Source organism: Theobroma cacao, chromosome 5, assembly GCF_053813885.1.
Source record: "Theobroma cacao isolate CCN51 chromosome 5, ASM5381388v1, whole genome shotgun sequence".
Taxonomy (NCBI): Eukaryota; Viridiplantae; Streptophyta; class Magnoliopsida; order Malvales; family Malvaceae; genus Theobroma; species Theobroma cacao.
The window spans coordinates 44,164,665-44,179,756 of record NC_142643.1 but is presented as its reverse complement, the minus strand read 5'-3'; the positions used below and the strand labels follow the sequence as shown (position 1 = coordinate 44,179,756).

The 15,092-nt window shown below is 32.5% G+C and overlaps 1 protein-coding gene across 2 annotated transcripts; it reads left to right on the top strand.

Moving 5' to 3' along the window:
- Window positions 1–31: 31 nt before the first annotated feature.
- Window positions 32–4,163, top strand: PGSIP6 (plant glycogenin-like starch initiation protein 6). 2 transcript variants are annotated; one of them, XM_007030269.3, is made up of 9 exons: window positions 32–429; window positions 671–791; window positions 1,289–1,638; window positions 2,378–2,485; window positions 2,590–2,727; window positions 2,817–2,945; window positions 3,074–3,308; window positions 3,459–3,582; window positions 3,884–4,163. In XM_007030269.3, the coding sequence occupies exons 1-9, from the start codon at window positions 187–189 to the stop codon at window positions 4,011–4,013; spliced, it is 1,578 nt and encodes a 525-aa protein (XP_007030331.2). In that variant the 5' UTR covers window positions 32–186; the 3' UTR covers window positions 4,014–4,163. The 2 variants fall into 2 exon arrangements, with proteins under 2 accessions (XP_007030331.2, XP_007030330.2); XM_007030268.3 differs by having other exon boundaries at window positions 3,074–3,341.
- Window positions 4,164–15,092: the final 10,929 nt, after the last annotated feature.

Here is a 15,092-nt window from a genome sequence, read left to right as displayed (position 1 = left end):
AGTTGGCAACTAAAACGAAACAAAAAAAACAAGTACAAAGTCAAAAGCACACCACAAACATGAACACAACGAAAAAGCTTCTTCTTCTACTGCCAAACGCCCACGTCCTTCAACTTTTAAATTCTCGCTATTCCCATTGAGAATAGAAAAAAAATTAAAACTTTTTTTTCGAGAAAATCGAATAAAATGAAATTCCCAAAACCCTCGATCCTGATTTTGGTTGTTTTGATTACGATCCAATCCAAGGCGGTGTTGGGGACTAAAGTTCAGTCTTCATCGACAAATGCTTACGTGACGCTGCTTTATGGAGATGAGTTTCTTTTGGGAGTTAGGGTTTTGGGGAAATCGATACGGGACACTGGATCAACTAAAGACATGGTTGTTTTGGTCTCCGATGGCGTCTCTGATTATGCGAAGAGGCTTCTTAAGGTAAAATTTGGCGACCTATTTACTCTTCTGTTTGTTTACCCAGAAAATTACTTTGTGCTTTTCTGAAAGAACAACTGAAAATTACTTTGTTCTTTCCATTCTATTTGTGGAAAGTTATGAGCTTTGTAATTATTGGTCTGTTAGTCTGCTTAGAAAATTTGGGAAAATTTTTTCATCAGAATTTGAAGTTTTAATTTTTGCATTTTTTACTTTTTTTTCTTTTTGCTGGGGGATTCGCCAGGCTGATGGATGGATAGTGGAGAAGATAAGTTTATTGGCAAATCCGAATCAAGTTCGGCCAAAGAGGTTTTGGGGTGTCTACACGAAATTGAAAATTTTTAATATGACTAACTACAAGAAAGGTAAAGTCTTTTTTCATGGTTTCTTTATGTTTCATTTTTATTGTTTAAAGAAAATGTATAGGTAAAATTAAGGATGAATATAGTAGAGGTTGTAGCTTATGTATGATGTATTCTTAGTGCATAAGTTCTTACATGTGAGAGCAAATTTAAAGGTGGAAGCCTGTAATTTACATACCTATATATTGTATAATGGATACCTCATTTCCTATATTAAAATGTTCCAGAGTAAAAACTAGAACTGGTAAATATGTTTTCTATCAGTTTCCCAAGAATCAAAGCTCAATTTAGTAAAAGTAATTGATTTTTCTTGCATCTTTTATAAGTTGGCTAGAACACCCAAGAGGTTGAATATTTTGTACTTAAGTTTTGTTAACACTTCTCCTACCTCTAGTTCTTGTAGTGTATTTAGTACAATATTCGTCTTAATTTATTATTATAATCTCAATGCTTGTTCTGCTGAGTTGCATTGTTTCATGATTGAAAATTTGCTTGTGTAGTTGTGTACCTGGATGCCGATACTATAGTAGTGAAAAGCATTGAAGATCTCTTTAAATGTGAGAAATTTTGTGCCAATCTAAAGCATTCTGAGAGGCTGAATTCAGGAGTCATGGTAGTTGAGCCATCTGAAGCTGTTTTCAATGACATGATGGGCAAAGTGAATACGTTGCCTTCTTATACCGGAGGAGATCAGGGTTTTCTGAATTCTTATTACTCTGATTTCCCAAATGCCCATGTTTTTGACCCTAATATACCACTGGAGGGGTTGAAATCCCGACCTGTTCCTAAGATGGAGCGACTCTCTACTCTATACAATGCAGATGTTGGTCTTTACATGCTTGCCAACAAGGTAGTACATATATTGACATTAACATGTTTTACGTCATGCTGCTTTATCATTATTAGTCTTGTTTCACATGCTACATGGTTATGTTACTAAAATTAAAAAAGAATATAGTTTCATTAGTGAAAAGGTTAGGATAAATACTCTAAAAAGATTTAAAGGAACGAGTAAAAAAAATAGTATATATTCAGTCTTTATGTAATCAGAGTTTGTAGAGAAGCTTGAGTTGGTTTTGAGACCAATCACAAGATTCAATCAGCCTATTATTTTAATTGAAGATAAGAAAATGTACTTTTAACCACGATGATGAGCATGATCAAGTAGGTTGCTCTTCCCTGTCTGTCTATCTTTGTCTTGTAATCAAGCAGTTGAGATTTACAATATGTTGATTAAGAATGATTTTAAATTCCTTTGGACAATTTGCTTTTCATTTACTTGAATTCTCACTTTATGCATTCTGATGACAGACTCTTGTAGACTTTCTTTTGTTTTTAGATCATGATGATTTGTTTCAGTTCCTTGCTTTGGGTGTCAGGACTTTCTTTTTTAAAATATTCAACTATGAAACCTATGCAAACCAAAAAGTGAATTTAGTAAATTTTGAATTTTCACTATAATATTTATTTATTCGAATAATATAGTATTTATGTTCAAAATTCAAAAAGGAAACAAAATTCTGCTTTTGCTTAAGCTATTTTTATTTTCTGGTTAGGTATCCTCATTTCTCTATGCATTGTTTGTGCAGTGGATGGTAGATGAGAGTGAACTTCGTGTTATTCACTATACACTTGGCCCCCTTAAACCTTGGGATTGGTGGACATCTTGGCTCTTAAAACCTGTTGATGTCTGGCAGGTAAAAGCTGACTCATTTGCAATTATATGCAAAGCTGTGATATATTTCCATCTGCTCTGTCAATAGGACAAATGTCAAATATAATTTGTTTGCTGAGGCTGCAGAATGTTAGGGAACAGCTTGAAGAATCCCTTCCTGGAACTGGAGGGGGCAAAAATCCTAATGAAGAGCTTCTGGTCAAATTCCTTTTCCTGATACCTTTTTGTGCACTACTTTTCTATTACTATCGTTCTTTCCTTCAGGTTAGTGGCTATATATTATTTTGCTTTTCTGAAATTAATGTCTTGGTCATTGTTGTCCGGTTCTCAAACCACATTATTTTTTGGTGCAGGGAGGGGGTTTGCTTTGTAGAACTTCATTAGTCAATCAGATCAGACACTTTTACTACATAATTAGGTCAAGTGGAACAGTTGCTTACACAGGAGTTTCTTCATCTCCTACCATTAATTCTAACCATCAAGTTAGTTTCCTATCTTCATCTTTTACGCTGGATTCTTTCTGGCTTCATAAAACCTATTGTCCTCTTTGTCTACTAAAAGTTGATGTAAACTTATTAATTTCTCACTTCTATTATTTGGTATTACATAGTTCCCTGTGCCTGCCTACCTGGGTGGAATTTCAGTTTTTGTATGTTTTGTGGCTGCTGTCGTGTCCCTTGGAATTGCTCTTTCAATTGTACCTCGGCAAGTGATGCCATGGACTGGTTTACTCTTGATGTATGAGTGGACATTTACAATCTTCTTTCTTTTGTTCGGAGCTTTTCTTCATTTGACTCATCAGTGGGGAAGGAGAACAGCAACTCAATTGGGATCCTTTTCCTCTCGTACGGATTCTTTTGATTTTGATTCTACAAAAGGTTTACTCACTTGGAACATAGACATCTGTTATTGTGCATGGTCATGATAAATATGGTGTTAGTTCCCTTTCTGTATTAATTTTATAGTGGTTAACAATTCTTGTATGCTCATCTCAGGTCATCAACGGCAAGCATCATCTTGTGATATTGTTACTTGGTATTATGGGTTGGGGATGGCCTTTTTGGCCATTGCTGCCCCATCCTTACCATGTATTTTTGGGATCACCGCTCTGTTTGTGAGGTAATTTCCTTTCAGCAAGCATTTCTATTGGGATATTCTTGTTTTCTCCTCTGTGATTTTGAAAGATAACAGCTTTTGCAAAACCATTGGTAGAAAAAGGCAAAGAAAGACTATGTTGTTGCAGATTGCTAGCTCTGTTTCTTCATACATTTTTGTCATCATTGATTTAGGAATTAAAACCTTAAATCTTTTTTCTTTTGGACGAATTAAAACCTTAAATCTAATGTTTGAAAAAAACCCTTGATGATGTTCTTGAACTGGTCTTATATCATTTTCATGGTCCATGACATTTGCTCACCAGGTTGGGTCTGATGGTTGTTGGAGGGCTTATATTGGCATCTTTCATGACATATGCTTCAGAGCATCTCGCAATTAGGTCGTTCTTGAAAGGTCTTGAAGACCGGGACACCACACGATCAATGAGTGCATGATTCTTATGTTGATAGAAGTCTTAATTCTCATGTTACCTACCAGCACTGAATTTTTCCCCAATTGATTTTGTATTCGATCCAACATTATTTGTAAAATATTGCAGAAAATTTTGTCAAATTAGAAATGCAATTTTCTCTATTAGATGTTTATTTGTTGTTTTCTTTGTAACATTGTTCTTTTAGTTTTAGGAAAGAATACCATCTCATGGAAAAAACTGTAAAATATATCTCATGAAAAGAAAGCAAAGTTTATCTCTTTTATCTTTGACAAAATGCATGGAAGATTACATTCATTTGAAACCACAAAAATTAATTTTCCCATGTAGGCCATCCATGTGATCATATTCAAACCAGGTGCCAATCATTTGTAGAAAATTTGTGATGGCATAAAGGGTGAATTTGGTTAGCAAAAGACAGACTTTGCAGCCTTAATCTCTCATTATCTGGGATTAGATATGTTTCTGTAAAGCTCAACTGACAAGCCAGGATTATCAATATTCCAAATACAACAACTGAAATACGTACCCAAAAGTCAACAAAGTAGAAAAGAGAAAGGACAAAAAATCACTGCTTTTTCTGGTGGGGTTCAAGGTGTGAGGGGGCAGAGGGCAGGGGGAGTTGTTTGAGTGGCATGGGACGAATTGAAAGAAAACAGGGAAACTGATTCGTCGGCTGAGTCACTGTCTTATTTCATCACTCTCTCATTGATGGTGAAAGAAGGCAGCCCCTCCAGTGCGTGTTGATGCATGACATGATCAATCCCATATCTGTAGATGGCTGCTAACGGAGGAGGAAATAGGGGTTTGTGGCTCGTAGTTGGGTACATTACTTTTTGTTTATATATCTATTAAGTGATATTCTCTCATGACAGTTTGCCTCTAGAACCTGTTGTGCCGGGTTCAAGAAGGATCCACAGACCATCGTGGGGGCGATTGCTCTCATTGAAATTCCAATTTTCATTTTATTATAGGATAAAAAATAGTCAATATTTTTAACTCTTTATTACTTTATCCCCATTGAAATTGACCAAAAAAATATTATTATAAATATCAGGAAGAATAGAGATATAATTAAAATAAAAAGTGACTTATACAAATTATTAGGGTTTTAATATGTAAACGTAAATAAAATAGGGTTTTATAATTAATTAATTTATTGATAAATGTATCATTAAAGTTTCAAAAGATAAGGGGTTTTATGACTTAGAATGATGTAGTTATTTTATTTTCTTTAACCGACTATATAAAAATTTTCTTGAAGAGACAAAACTATAAATAAAACATGTAAAAGCTATATATAAAACATGTAAATCACAATTCCCCGCATACTTGGACAAACAAGATTGTGCCTAATGAAGGGGAGAGATAACTAAGGATGTCAACGGATAGGGTATCTGTTACTTTTGAAGTATTTGACCTACTTGAACCTTATTAATAAATGAGATACCCGAATCCTACAACTACAAGATAATTTTTTAAATTTACTACTTTAAAAGTTATTTTCTTGAATATTTTTTGGAAAATGATCAAATTCTTTTAAAAGTTATTTTCTGGTTGATTTGGTTTTAATTTTAATGCTACAACTCTTTCTCTTTTTTTTTTCCTTCAGTTCATGTGCAGTGGAATACTTAAAACTATCCTTAATTTAGGTTTCATATTTATTTGATGTGTTTGGTTGTACATTGTACTTAGTACATATATTTACGGATGGAGCAGGAAAAAAAATTAAATTTTACAGACAAAATATTAATTCAATTGATTAATACCATTCAAGAATTAATTAAGAATTATAATATATTTCTCTTATCTTACATTATTCAAATTAATGTAAGAATTGTGATTATAATTAAAGTGTCCGTTTTTTTCAAGAAAGTGTATAAATCTTATATAATAAATAGTTATATAAGATTATTTATTTTAATTTTTTTCTCTTATTCTTCTTCTTCTTCTTCTTTAAAGAAAGTCTAATAGCTAATAGCATCATATCAAGTCAATGAGGGTTAGAATAGTAGTAGCCTAGATGTATTTATTAATGATTCTTAATTAAAGAAAGAAAACGGTTGCTTGAGTGGTTTTGTTTTTCCCCTTTAGAATCAATTTCATGGGTTTCAAGATTTTGGTGTAGTTGGTAGGTGTAAATGGTTAATTAATTATCTCCATTACCCTTGTTTTGAGGATAGATTAAAATAATAATAATAGTATCAATTTCATGTCTTATCTTGTCCAAGCCATTGCTTTTGGACCCTAAACCTTAAAATTGCTTTTTGTTTTTTATTTTCATTTACTTTTGTGTTTGCTTTTTTTTGGGGTTTTTTTAATTGATTTATGTTATTGGTGATTTGTAACTTCTATTTGGATTAATAATGCTAATTGATTTTTTTTTGTTGTTGTTTTGACTTCTTAGAGAGTTTTTTTTTATTTTGTTTAAATGGATTTTCGTTACAAATTATAAGTTTAAAAAATTTCATCAATGTTCATTTTGTCAAATTTCTCATTTTTTTAAAACTTAAAAGATCTCAAATATGCTTTATATAAGATACTCTAGATAGCAAAATACGAAAAAAAACTCATATTATTAGAATATGGAAAATGACTTTAATACCTTATATATTAGAATCATTATAGTTTAGATTAGATGATTACTTGATTAGATTTATTAAGAAATATATAATTTCTTATATCTGTTGAAACTTGAAGATCAAATTGGAGATTTTCCTTCTGGCACCTTTTGTCCTTTTCACTTTTTTTTTGTAAAGTGAAAAGCAAGTGACAGACATGAAAGACTTGTAGCTGTACCTATAATAGACTTAGTATTGTGATATATTACTTCTTTTGTATAATAACCTTGCAGCTTTAGTACTAGTTTATTTAAGATGATTGGCTTGTGAAAAACTAAAAAAATTTTCATGTGATATTCCTGGTTATAAGTTTTTTATGTGTTATGTGCTTATATAGAATGAGGTTTCCTTGTTTTGTGCCTTCACTCTGTTATTGTGTTTGCTTCATTCTATCTTCTCTTCTGTTATCTCACAAAAAACTCCAACATGGTATCAAAGCACTTTAAGAGTTCTTAAGGGACCTACAAACTTTCTTCTAGTGATTGAAGATTATAAAAAAAAGAATCTTCAACTTACCTCACAAAAACTCTCAGAAATCAAAACTGAATAACCTCAACTAATTACAATGTACCAGCACTTCTTGTTTTCTTAGGAGAAAACTATGCAATATGGTCAGTGAAAATGGAAGCTTACTTGCGAGCATTTGACTTGTGAGAAGTGATGAAAGTTGGTGGAAATCCACCTGAACAAAGATAAAATCTTACCATAGAGCAATTGAAGCAGCATAGTGAGGAAGTTGCAAGGTGGTTTAATTCCCTCTCTTACATCCATTAGGTAGTATCTGATATTATTTTTACACATATCATGATGTGTAAATCAACCAAAAAAGCTTGGGACAAATTAAAGGATGATGTACAGGGTAGTGTTCGAGCCAAGAAAATCCAAGCTCTAAATCTCTGGAGAGAATTTGAGACACTAAGGATGAAAGAAGAAGCAAGCTTGAAAGATTATACTGATAAAGTCATGAAAGTGGTTAATCAGCTTAGGCTCTTGGAAGAAGACGTGCCAGAGAAGAGCGTAGTCAACAAAATTCTAGTTTATTTACTAGAATAATTTGAAGCCAAGATCTAATCCTTAGAAGACTCTAAAGACCTTTCAAGCTATATAATTGTGGAGTTGGTAAATGCCTTGCAAGCATCAGAATAAAAGAGAGCAATCCGTAGAGGATCGCAGTGAAAGTGCTCTAGTAGCAAGGTAGAAAGGAGGAACCTTTTATAACCAAAAGAAAACAGAATAAAATAAAATAAAAGAGAAAGAGAAAGAAAAAAGACCAGGTGATGGTAGGAAACAAAGAACTAAATTTCCTCCATGTCAATTTTGAAAAAAAAAAATCCCTTGGAGAAGTTTTGTTGGTTTTAACCTAACGCTAAATGTCGAGCTTGCAACCAGTTTGGGCACATCGAGAAAATGTGCAAAAATAAAGCTAACTCCAGTGATCAAAAGGCTACAGTAGCAGAGGAAGTTGAGCATAATGATGAAGTGATTTTTATGACCATTTGCAAACCAAAGAAGTGAAAAAGAGATATTTGGCTCCTAGACAGCGCACATTCTAACCATATGACATGTGACAAAACACTCTTTGTTAATCTAGATCAGAGATACAAGTTAAGCGTAGAAATTGGAAATGGAGATTTTCTAAGGGTTGATGGAAAAGGCATTGTAGAAGTGGAAACCGCATCTAGTACAAGACAAATTTGTGATGTCTTTTATGTTTCTTCCATCAATCAAAATCTTTTGAGTGTTGGTCAATTAGTTGCACATGGTTATGCCTTGTTGTTCAAAGAAAAATCTTGCAAAGTGTTTGAACCCTTTGGTAAAGAACTCATGACGGTTGAGATGAAGAATAAATGTTTTCCTCTTAGCTGGAAAAAGTTTAATCACCATGCTTACTCTTGTGTTTCACATGACATCATTACATGGCATAAAAGAATGGGGCATTCGAACTTTGCATCCTTTAAGCATATGCATGATGCTAATTTAGTTGAAGACATACCTAAAATTGCCATTGTAAACTATGTGTGTACACACCTACAAATTTGGAAAGCAAGAAAAAAGGCCATTTCCCAAGCAAGCTAAGTGGAGAGTCGCACGAAAGCTACAACTTGGAAACCTAATAGTGATGGCAGCATTAATAAGCTCAAGGCTCATTTGGTAGTCAAAGTATATGTGCAAACATATGGTGTTGACTACTTAAAAACTTTTGCACCTGTTGCTAGGCTTGATACAATCAGATTTTTTGTACCAATTGTAGCTAAGAAAAATTGGAAGCTTTGGCATCTCGATGTAAAATCAGCCTTTCTCAATGGTTTGTTGAAAGATGAGATATTTATCGAACAACTTAAAGGTTTTGTGAAGTGAGGTATGGAAAATAAGGTGTGCAAACTTAAAAAGGCACTATATGGGCTTAAGTAAGCTCCTCAAGCATGATATGGAAGGATTGATGCATATTTGTGTAGCCATAGATTTCATAAGAGTGAGAGTGAACCAACTTTCTATACAAAAACCAAAGTTGATGATGAAGAACTCAGAGTTTCGATTTATGTTGATGACATTCTAGTCACTGGTCCAATGAACAACTTAATGGTAGAATTTAAGGAAAATATGATGAGGGAGTTTGAGATGACAAATCTCGAGTTGATGACATATTTTCTTGGTTTGAAATTTATCCAAACTAATGATTATATTATGCTCCACCAAAGGAAGCTTATTCTTGAGCTACTAAGGAGATTTAAAATGGAAAACTGCAAGTTTGTTAATAATCCAATAGCTGCAAACTTGAAATTGTCTTCATCAGCTAATGAAGACCCTGCAGATCCATCATTCTTTAGAAGTATCATAGGAAGTTCGTTGTATCTATCATCTTTAAGGCCAGACATCATGTTTAGCACTAGCCTACTGTCAAGATTCATGCAGAATCCATCAATGGCTCACCTGACAGCAACAAAGAAAGTCCTAAGATATGTGAAAGGAAATGCAAACTATGGAATCAAATATAGCAACACTTGCAGTTATCATCTCTGTAGATATGTAGATAGTGATTAGGCTGGGAGTTTTGATGACTCCAAAAGCACCTCTGGTTTTTTTTTCTCTTTTGGTAGTGGAGTTTTTTCATGAAACTCCAAAAAACAGAAAGTTGTTGCTTAGTCATCAGCAGAAGCTGAATACATATCAACTGCAATGGCAATTAATCATGCAATTTGGTTAAGAAAAATGTTACTTGATTTTGGTTTTGTTCAAGAAAGACCTACTGATGTATAGGTTGACAACCAATCAGCAGTAGCCATGGCCAAGAATCCTGTGCAGCATTGGAGAACAAAACATATCAGAGTCAAGTTTCATATGATTTGAGAGGTTGTCAAAAATGGAGAAGTCAATGTTAAGCACTACAGTTCACATGAACCACTAGCAGATATCATGACCAAAGGTCTTCCAACAGACAAGTTCTTGGCAATGCGATTAGAATTAGGTATCTTCAAAATTAATCTTTAGGAGGAGTGTTGAAACTTGAAGATCAAGTTGAAGATTTTCCTTTTGGGATCTTTTATCCTTTTGGCTTATTTTTTGTAAAGTGAAAAGCAAGTGACAGACATGAAAAACTTGTAGCTATACCTATAGCAAACCTAGTATTATGATATATTGCTTCTTTTGTGTAATAGTCTTGCAGCTTCAGTACTAGTTTATTTAAGATTGGCTTGTGAAAAATTAAAAAAATCCTCATATGATATTCCTGGTTATAAGTCTTTTATGTATCATGTGCTTATGTAGAATGAAGTTTCCTTGTTTTGAGCCTTCACTCTGTTATTGTGTTTGCTTCATTTTATCTTCTTTTCTGTTACCTCATAAAAAACTTCAACAATATCGCTAACGAAAATGCTTTCTAAGTATAAAAGTTTGTAGAAAACAATTTATCTATAATGTATTATCCCTACGTAAAAACAAAAAAAAAATTATTCTATTTAAGTTAATTAATTTGCATTATATATATATTTTTAAAAAAAATTTACCTATCTTAGCTGGTGGATAGGGTGTTGGATGGGACACAACTTGTCTATGGATCAGGATCTTTCATGCTCTCTCCTTCCTGCTTCGTAATTTGTCTCTTTGTCAATTATTTTAAATTGAATAATTCTATCTTAACATAATATCAAACACATTCAACTAACTAATTTGATTGTCAATAATTATTGTCTGAAAATCACAACCCTTTCCTTGTTTCATATTTGTACATTTTTTCCATGTTAGTCCAACCAACTAAGACTATTATAAACCCTAAATCCGAATTGCGAACGTTCATGCAAATATAAATATAAGATAACAAAAAGGTTCATGAATGAGTCCTACTTTTTGGCCATTCTAAAATCTTTTCACAAAATCCCAATTTATTCAAAGGGTACAAAAATCTTTTCAAGTAAATGCTAATAACTTTTTTGATGGCAAGAACATGACAACAGGACAAAACCCACCAAAGAAAACAAGCAATTCCTAAGTAAAAAAAAAAAAAAAAAGTTAACTCCATAAAGTGGGAATAATTAATATTATAAAAAAAGAGGGTAATTTAGCTTGTATGAGAGATGTGAATCTTGTTTTAAGTTTTAATGAGCTGTCATTTGAACTAATCCACCATTGTTATAACTTTGTCTCTGAGTCTCTGATGAGTCATTAACCAATAGAAAATTCTTAATTAATGGGATTAATTAATTTTCCTTATGCCCTTTTTAGTTGTGTGTCATGTCCATTAATCAAGACAAGTGGCGGCTAATGATGAAAAAGTGGACTTTAGATGAATCATCATCCTTATCCTAAAGTAAAAGTTGATGTTGATGACAACTATTTTTGTTAGTTTTGCATAAAAGGTAGCACAAAGCTACAAAATCCTTGCTCATTGCATTCTGCCTTTTTCTCTAGCAAGAGAAAGTTGGAAGGAAAAAAAGAATTAAGGAAAGAAAGATTCCATAGTCCTGAGGGAGGGACATGGGCATCTTATGTTCTAAATTAACATATTAGTATATTTGACCAACCTAATTATAAGATTTTAGGGAGTTGGGGTTGAAGATTAATGTGTATTATCATATAGGAAAATATAAAATTAACAGACACATGGCACATGTGTTGAGAGAAATTTACACCTTTTTCTTATAAAAAAATTGCAGCTTCTATATTGGGGTCCCAAATGATGTTATAATTGAGGACAGGTTCTCAGTGTCCTCTAAAATCCCAAAAGGCTGGAGGCCCCTTGAACCTCATCAAAGGTTATCTGGTTTGGGTTTTTTGTTTTTTACGTCTCAGGCCATTTGGGATAGCCTTAGAATGTTCACTATCTGAAGAGTCATCTCAATTCACAGCAATATAAACCCTACCTTTACTTCAAGAGCAAGATTTCAAAAATCTCTTTACTTTAGGGTTGATGTATGTAAAATATACAGGTGCCTACTCAGCAGGATTACAGGCCATAATGCTTTGGATTACAACAAGAAATTTTTATCTACAAATGTGATGTCAAACAGCAGTTACTTTGCATGTAAGAAATATGGAGATCCCTTGAAGTGAAAGAAGGTCAGCTTTCATGTTTCCAAACATGTTCCATAACCTGATAGATTAACAGAACTCCTGGAACCCATATACCTAACCAGCATTTTTCCTGCACTGGTTCACTATGGAATTCCATACCAGTGGTTGTTCTTCTTGAATCATTTGAGTAATGCTAAAAGCTTCCATATATATCTGTCAAATATTAAAGGTCAACACTCAAAACCAGCTAATCAAATTTGTCAGGTTTTTCCCTGGAATGAATCCAGGATACTATTATATGCCCTGGAATAGTCATTCACCAACCAAACTTCCTTAAAACTTTTCAAATGCCCATGAATTATGATGCTGCCAGGTTTTTCAAACTAAAACTAACTCAAGACTTGGAGTTTCTAAGATATTCAGGAAAAAGTATAGTGATTGGATGATAATATTATCTAGACAGGTTTGATGCAATTCTGCTATGCATATTGTTTGATGAATGTAAATTGGATGGACATGAAACAAAAAACTGTCTTTCTGAATTCACAAAGATGTGTTTTCTCGTACAGAGTTTGAGCAGACAACAACTCGAAGTTAAGAAAAAGGGGAGAGAAAACTTGTTTGGTTGCCTAAAAGACACAGTGATCCTCAAAGAAGAGAAGCCTTGGAATCTTACATGAAGCCAAGATTCCAAATCTTATTCATATAATATCCTCCATTTTCTCAGCAACCAAACATGATAAACAGAAAGGGAAGTTAAAAAGAAAGGGAAACAAAGGAAGAACAAAATTAAAAAGGAGGATAAGCCAAGCATTAGACTTGCCTAGAGGTTAATATTTTCCTCGAAGTCATCACTAGCAAATCTTGTTTGCTCCAATTATTTAGGCCATGGCTCAAATGTACAGCCATTTTTGAACAGTATAAGAATACCAATGAACATGAACAAAACTTGGCCTTGATATCTTCCTTTCAACTCTGCAAGTAATTCCATGGTCATCATCCTTGATCCAACATGTAACAATTAAAACCCCACAAAAAAAAGAAAAGAAAAGAGGAAAAAGAGTAAGAAGAAGAAGAGAGAGGCTAGGTAGAGAGAAGAGAGGGTGAGAATATTCAAGAGTGAAAGATGATTAATATATAATTGGGGGATGATTATTCTGCCTACTTCTTTCTTGGTATGTTGGACGGATGAAACAAGAGCCAAACAATAAACTAATGCAATAAAATATAAACACAAAGGTCCACGTACAAGTGAGGGCCTACTTCACATGTTTTTATCTGTTATATTAAAATAAAAAATTATAATAAGCAAAAAATAAATAAAAATTAAGTTAAAGAAGTTCCCTTTATAATTTTAGAGTGGGGATCTAAGGTGAACCATCTAATTGTAGGGTCCATTAATTCCAAATTAAATAATTAAAATAAAATTTGGGAAATAAAAAAAAATAAAGGAAAGGAAAAGCAAGAAAAGCAGAGAAGAAGGAAGAAGAAAAGTGAACTCAATAATTAGACATGTGGAGGGATGTTGCAACTAAGACCAATATAAAAATTAAAATTTGCGTACACTTTACATTATAAAATTTTGGGTTTTTTTTTCTTTTCCATTATTCTTGTTTTATATTGGTCAAGTGGCTGAAAATTTTGCAATAAATTTAATAAAAAAAAAGGGAACTAGTCTAACACAAAAGGGCTAGTTTACATATTTGAGAGGATGTTACATGCTTCCAAGAACTTGCATGAGATTTAGATTCATAATAGGTGGATGGGTTTTGGTTGTTTTCTTTAATTTAATTAATTAAAAATGTTTTTTTTTTTTGTTACATATCTATATAATTTGTTCATTGTATAATATATGAAATGCAAGATTCATGTATTGTTATAGTGTTTTAGAGGGTAGGGCTCCTATATATTGCTTTTCAAGGCAATAGTTGTTGTAATGATTATTTGTGTGCTTTTGTAATGTAAAAACTTAATGGCCTATATATACTTTATAGGCATACTTGTTTAGTTGGTCACTAACTTTAATATATATTGCTTTAAATCTTACATTTTCTCTTTTTGTGGGCAATAGAATTTTTAATTTGTTATGAGATACAAACTCATGTATCATTATGTTAATGTATTTAAATTTTTATCATCTCCAACTATATATCCTATAATTTTTTGCAGCATATTCACACTTCCTGCATGTAGATAATGTTTTTTTTTTAGTTGAAAAAACATTGATTTTTTTTTAATTTATGATTCTCCAGAAAAAAGGTTAATTTCCTGAAAAGGCAACCATTATATATATATATATATATATATATATATATTCATATTTTGTTGTTTCATGACAAGAAAAAACATAAAGAATTGAGTCAATCATCAAACAAAAAATAATAAAAGGGAAGAGAAAAGCAAGAAGGAAAAGAGAAGATGGTGGGTCTCATATATTATAGTAACAGTTATCAGACAAACCCCAATTTTTTTTTTTTTTATGGCAAAACACTTTGTCCTTTAACAAATTTAAAAAAAGAAAAAAAGAAAAAAATATTTTGAGGTACAAAAATGGTGATGATCCAACATTAAAAATTCTTCATTAGAATAGACAGTGGAGAAGGTCTAATGGTTCATATAGGATAGTCTCAAATCCAAGTTTAAAAGTCAATTAAGCTGATTGGATTAACTATTTAATTGTGGAACTTTTTTTAATTTGGGTCCGATTCCAAGTGCTTATCCAACTATTAAGCCTTTAGTCTATACTGTCCATTAGTTGCTTAGGGTCATCCACGATGTCCCAACCCATAATTTTATTTCAAGAAAATCAACCTTCAATTGCTTGATCAGCAACATTAGATTATTTTCATTTAAGAAAAATAATTTCAGTATAAGATTTCTTTTTCCTTACTAGTTTTTTGTTAGATTACGATGCGATTATAATGTTATTAATTTATAACTTGTATATTTATCAT

Bases quoted from the DNA above. Each gene is read 5' to 3' on its own strand.
- PGSIP6 (XM_007030268.3), top strand. From the start codon at position 187: ATGAAATTCCCAAAACCCTCGATCCTGATTTTGGTTGTTTTGATTACG. The intron at 430-670 runs GTAAAATTTGGC...GGGATTCGCCAG, and splicing joins ATGCGAAGAGGCTTCTTAAG to GCTGATGGATGGATAGTGGA. The intron at 2,728-2,816 runs GTTAGTGGCTAT...TTTTTGGTGCAG, and splicing joins ACTATCGTTCTTTCCTTCAG to GGAGGGGGTTTGCTTTGTAG.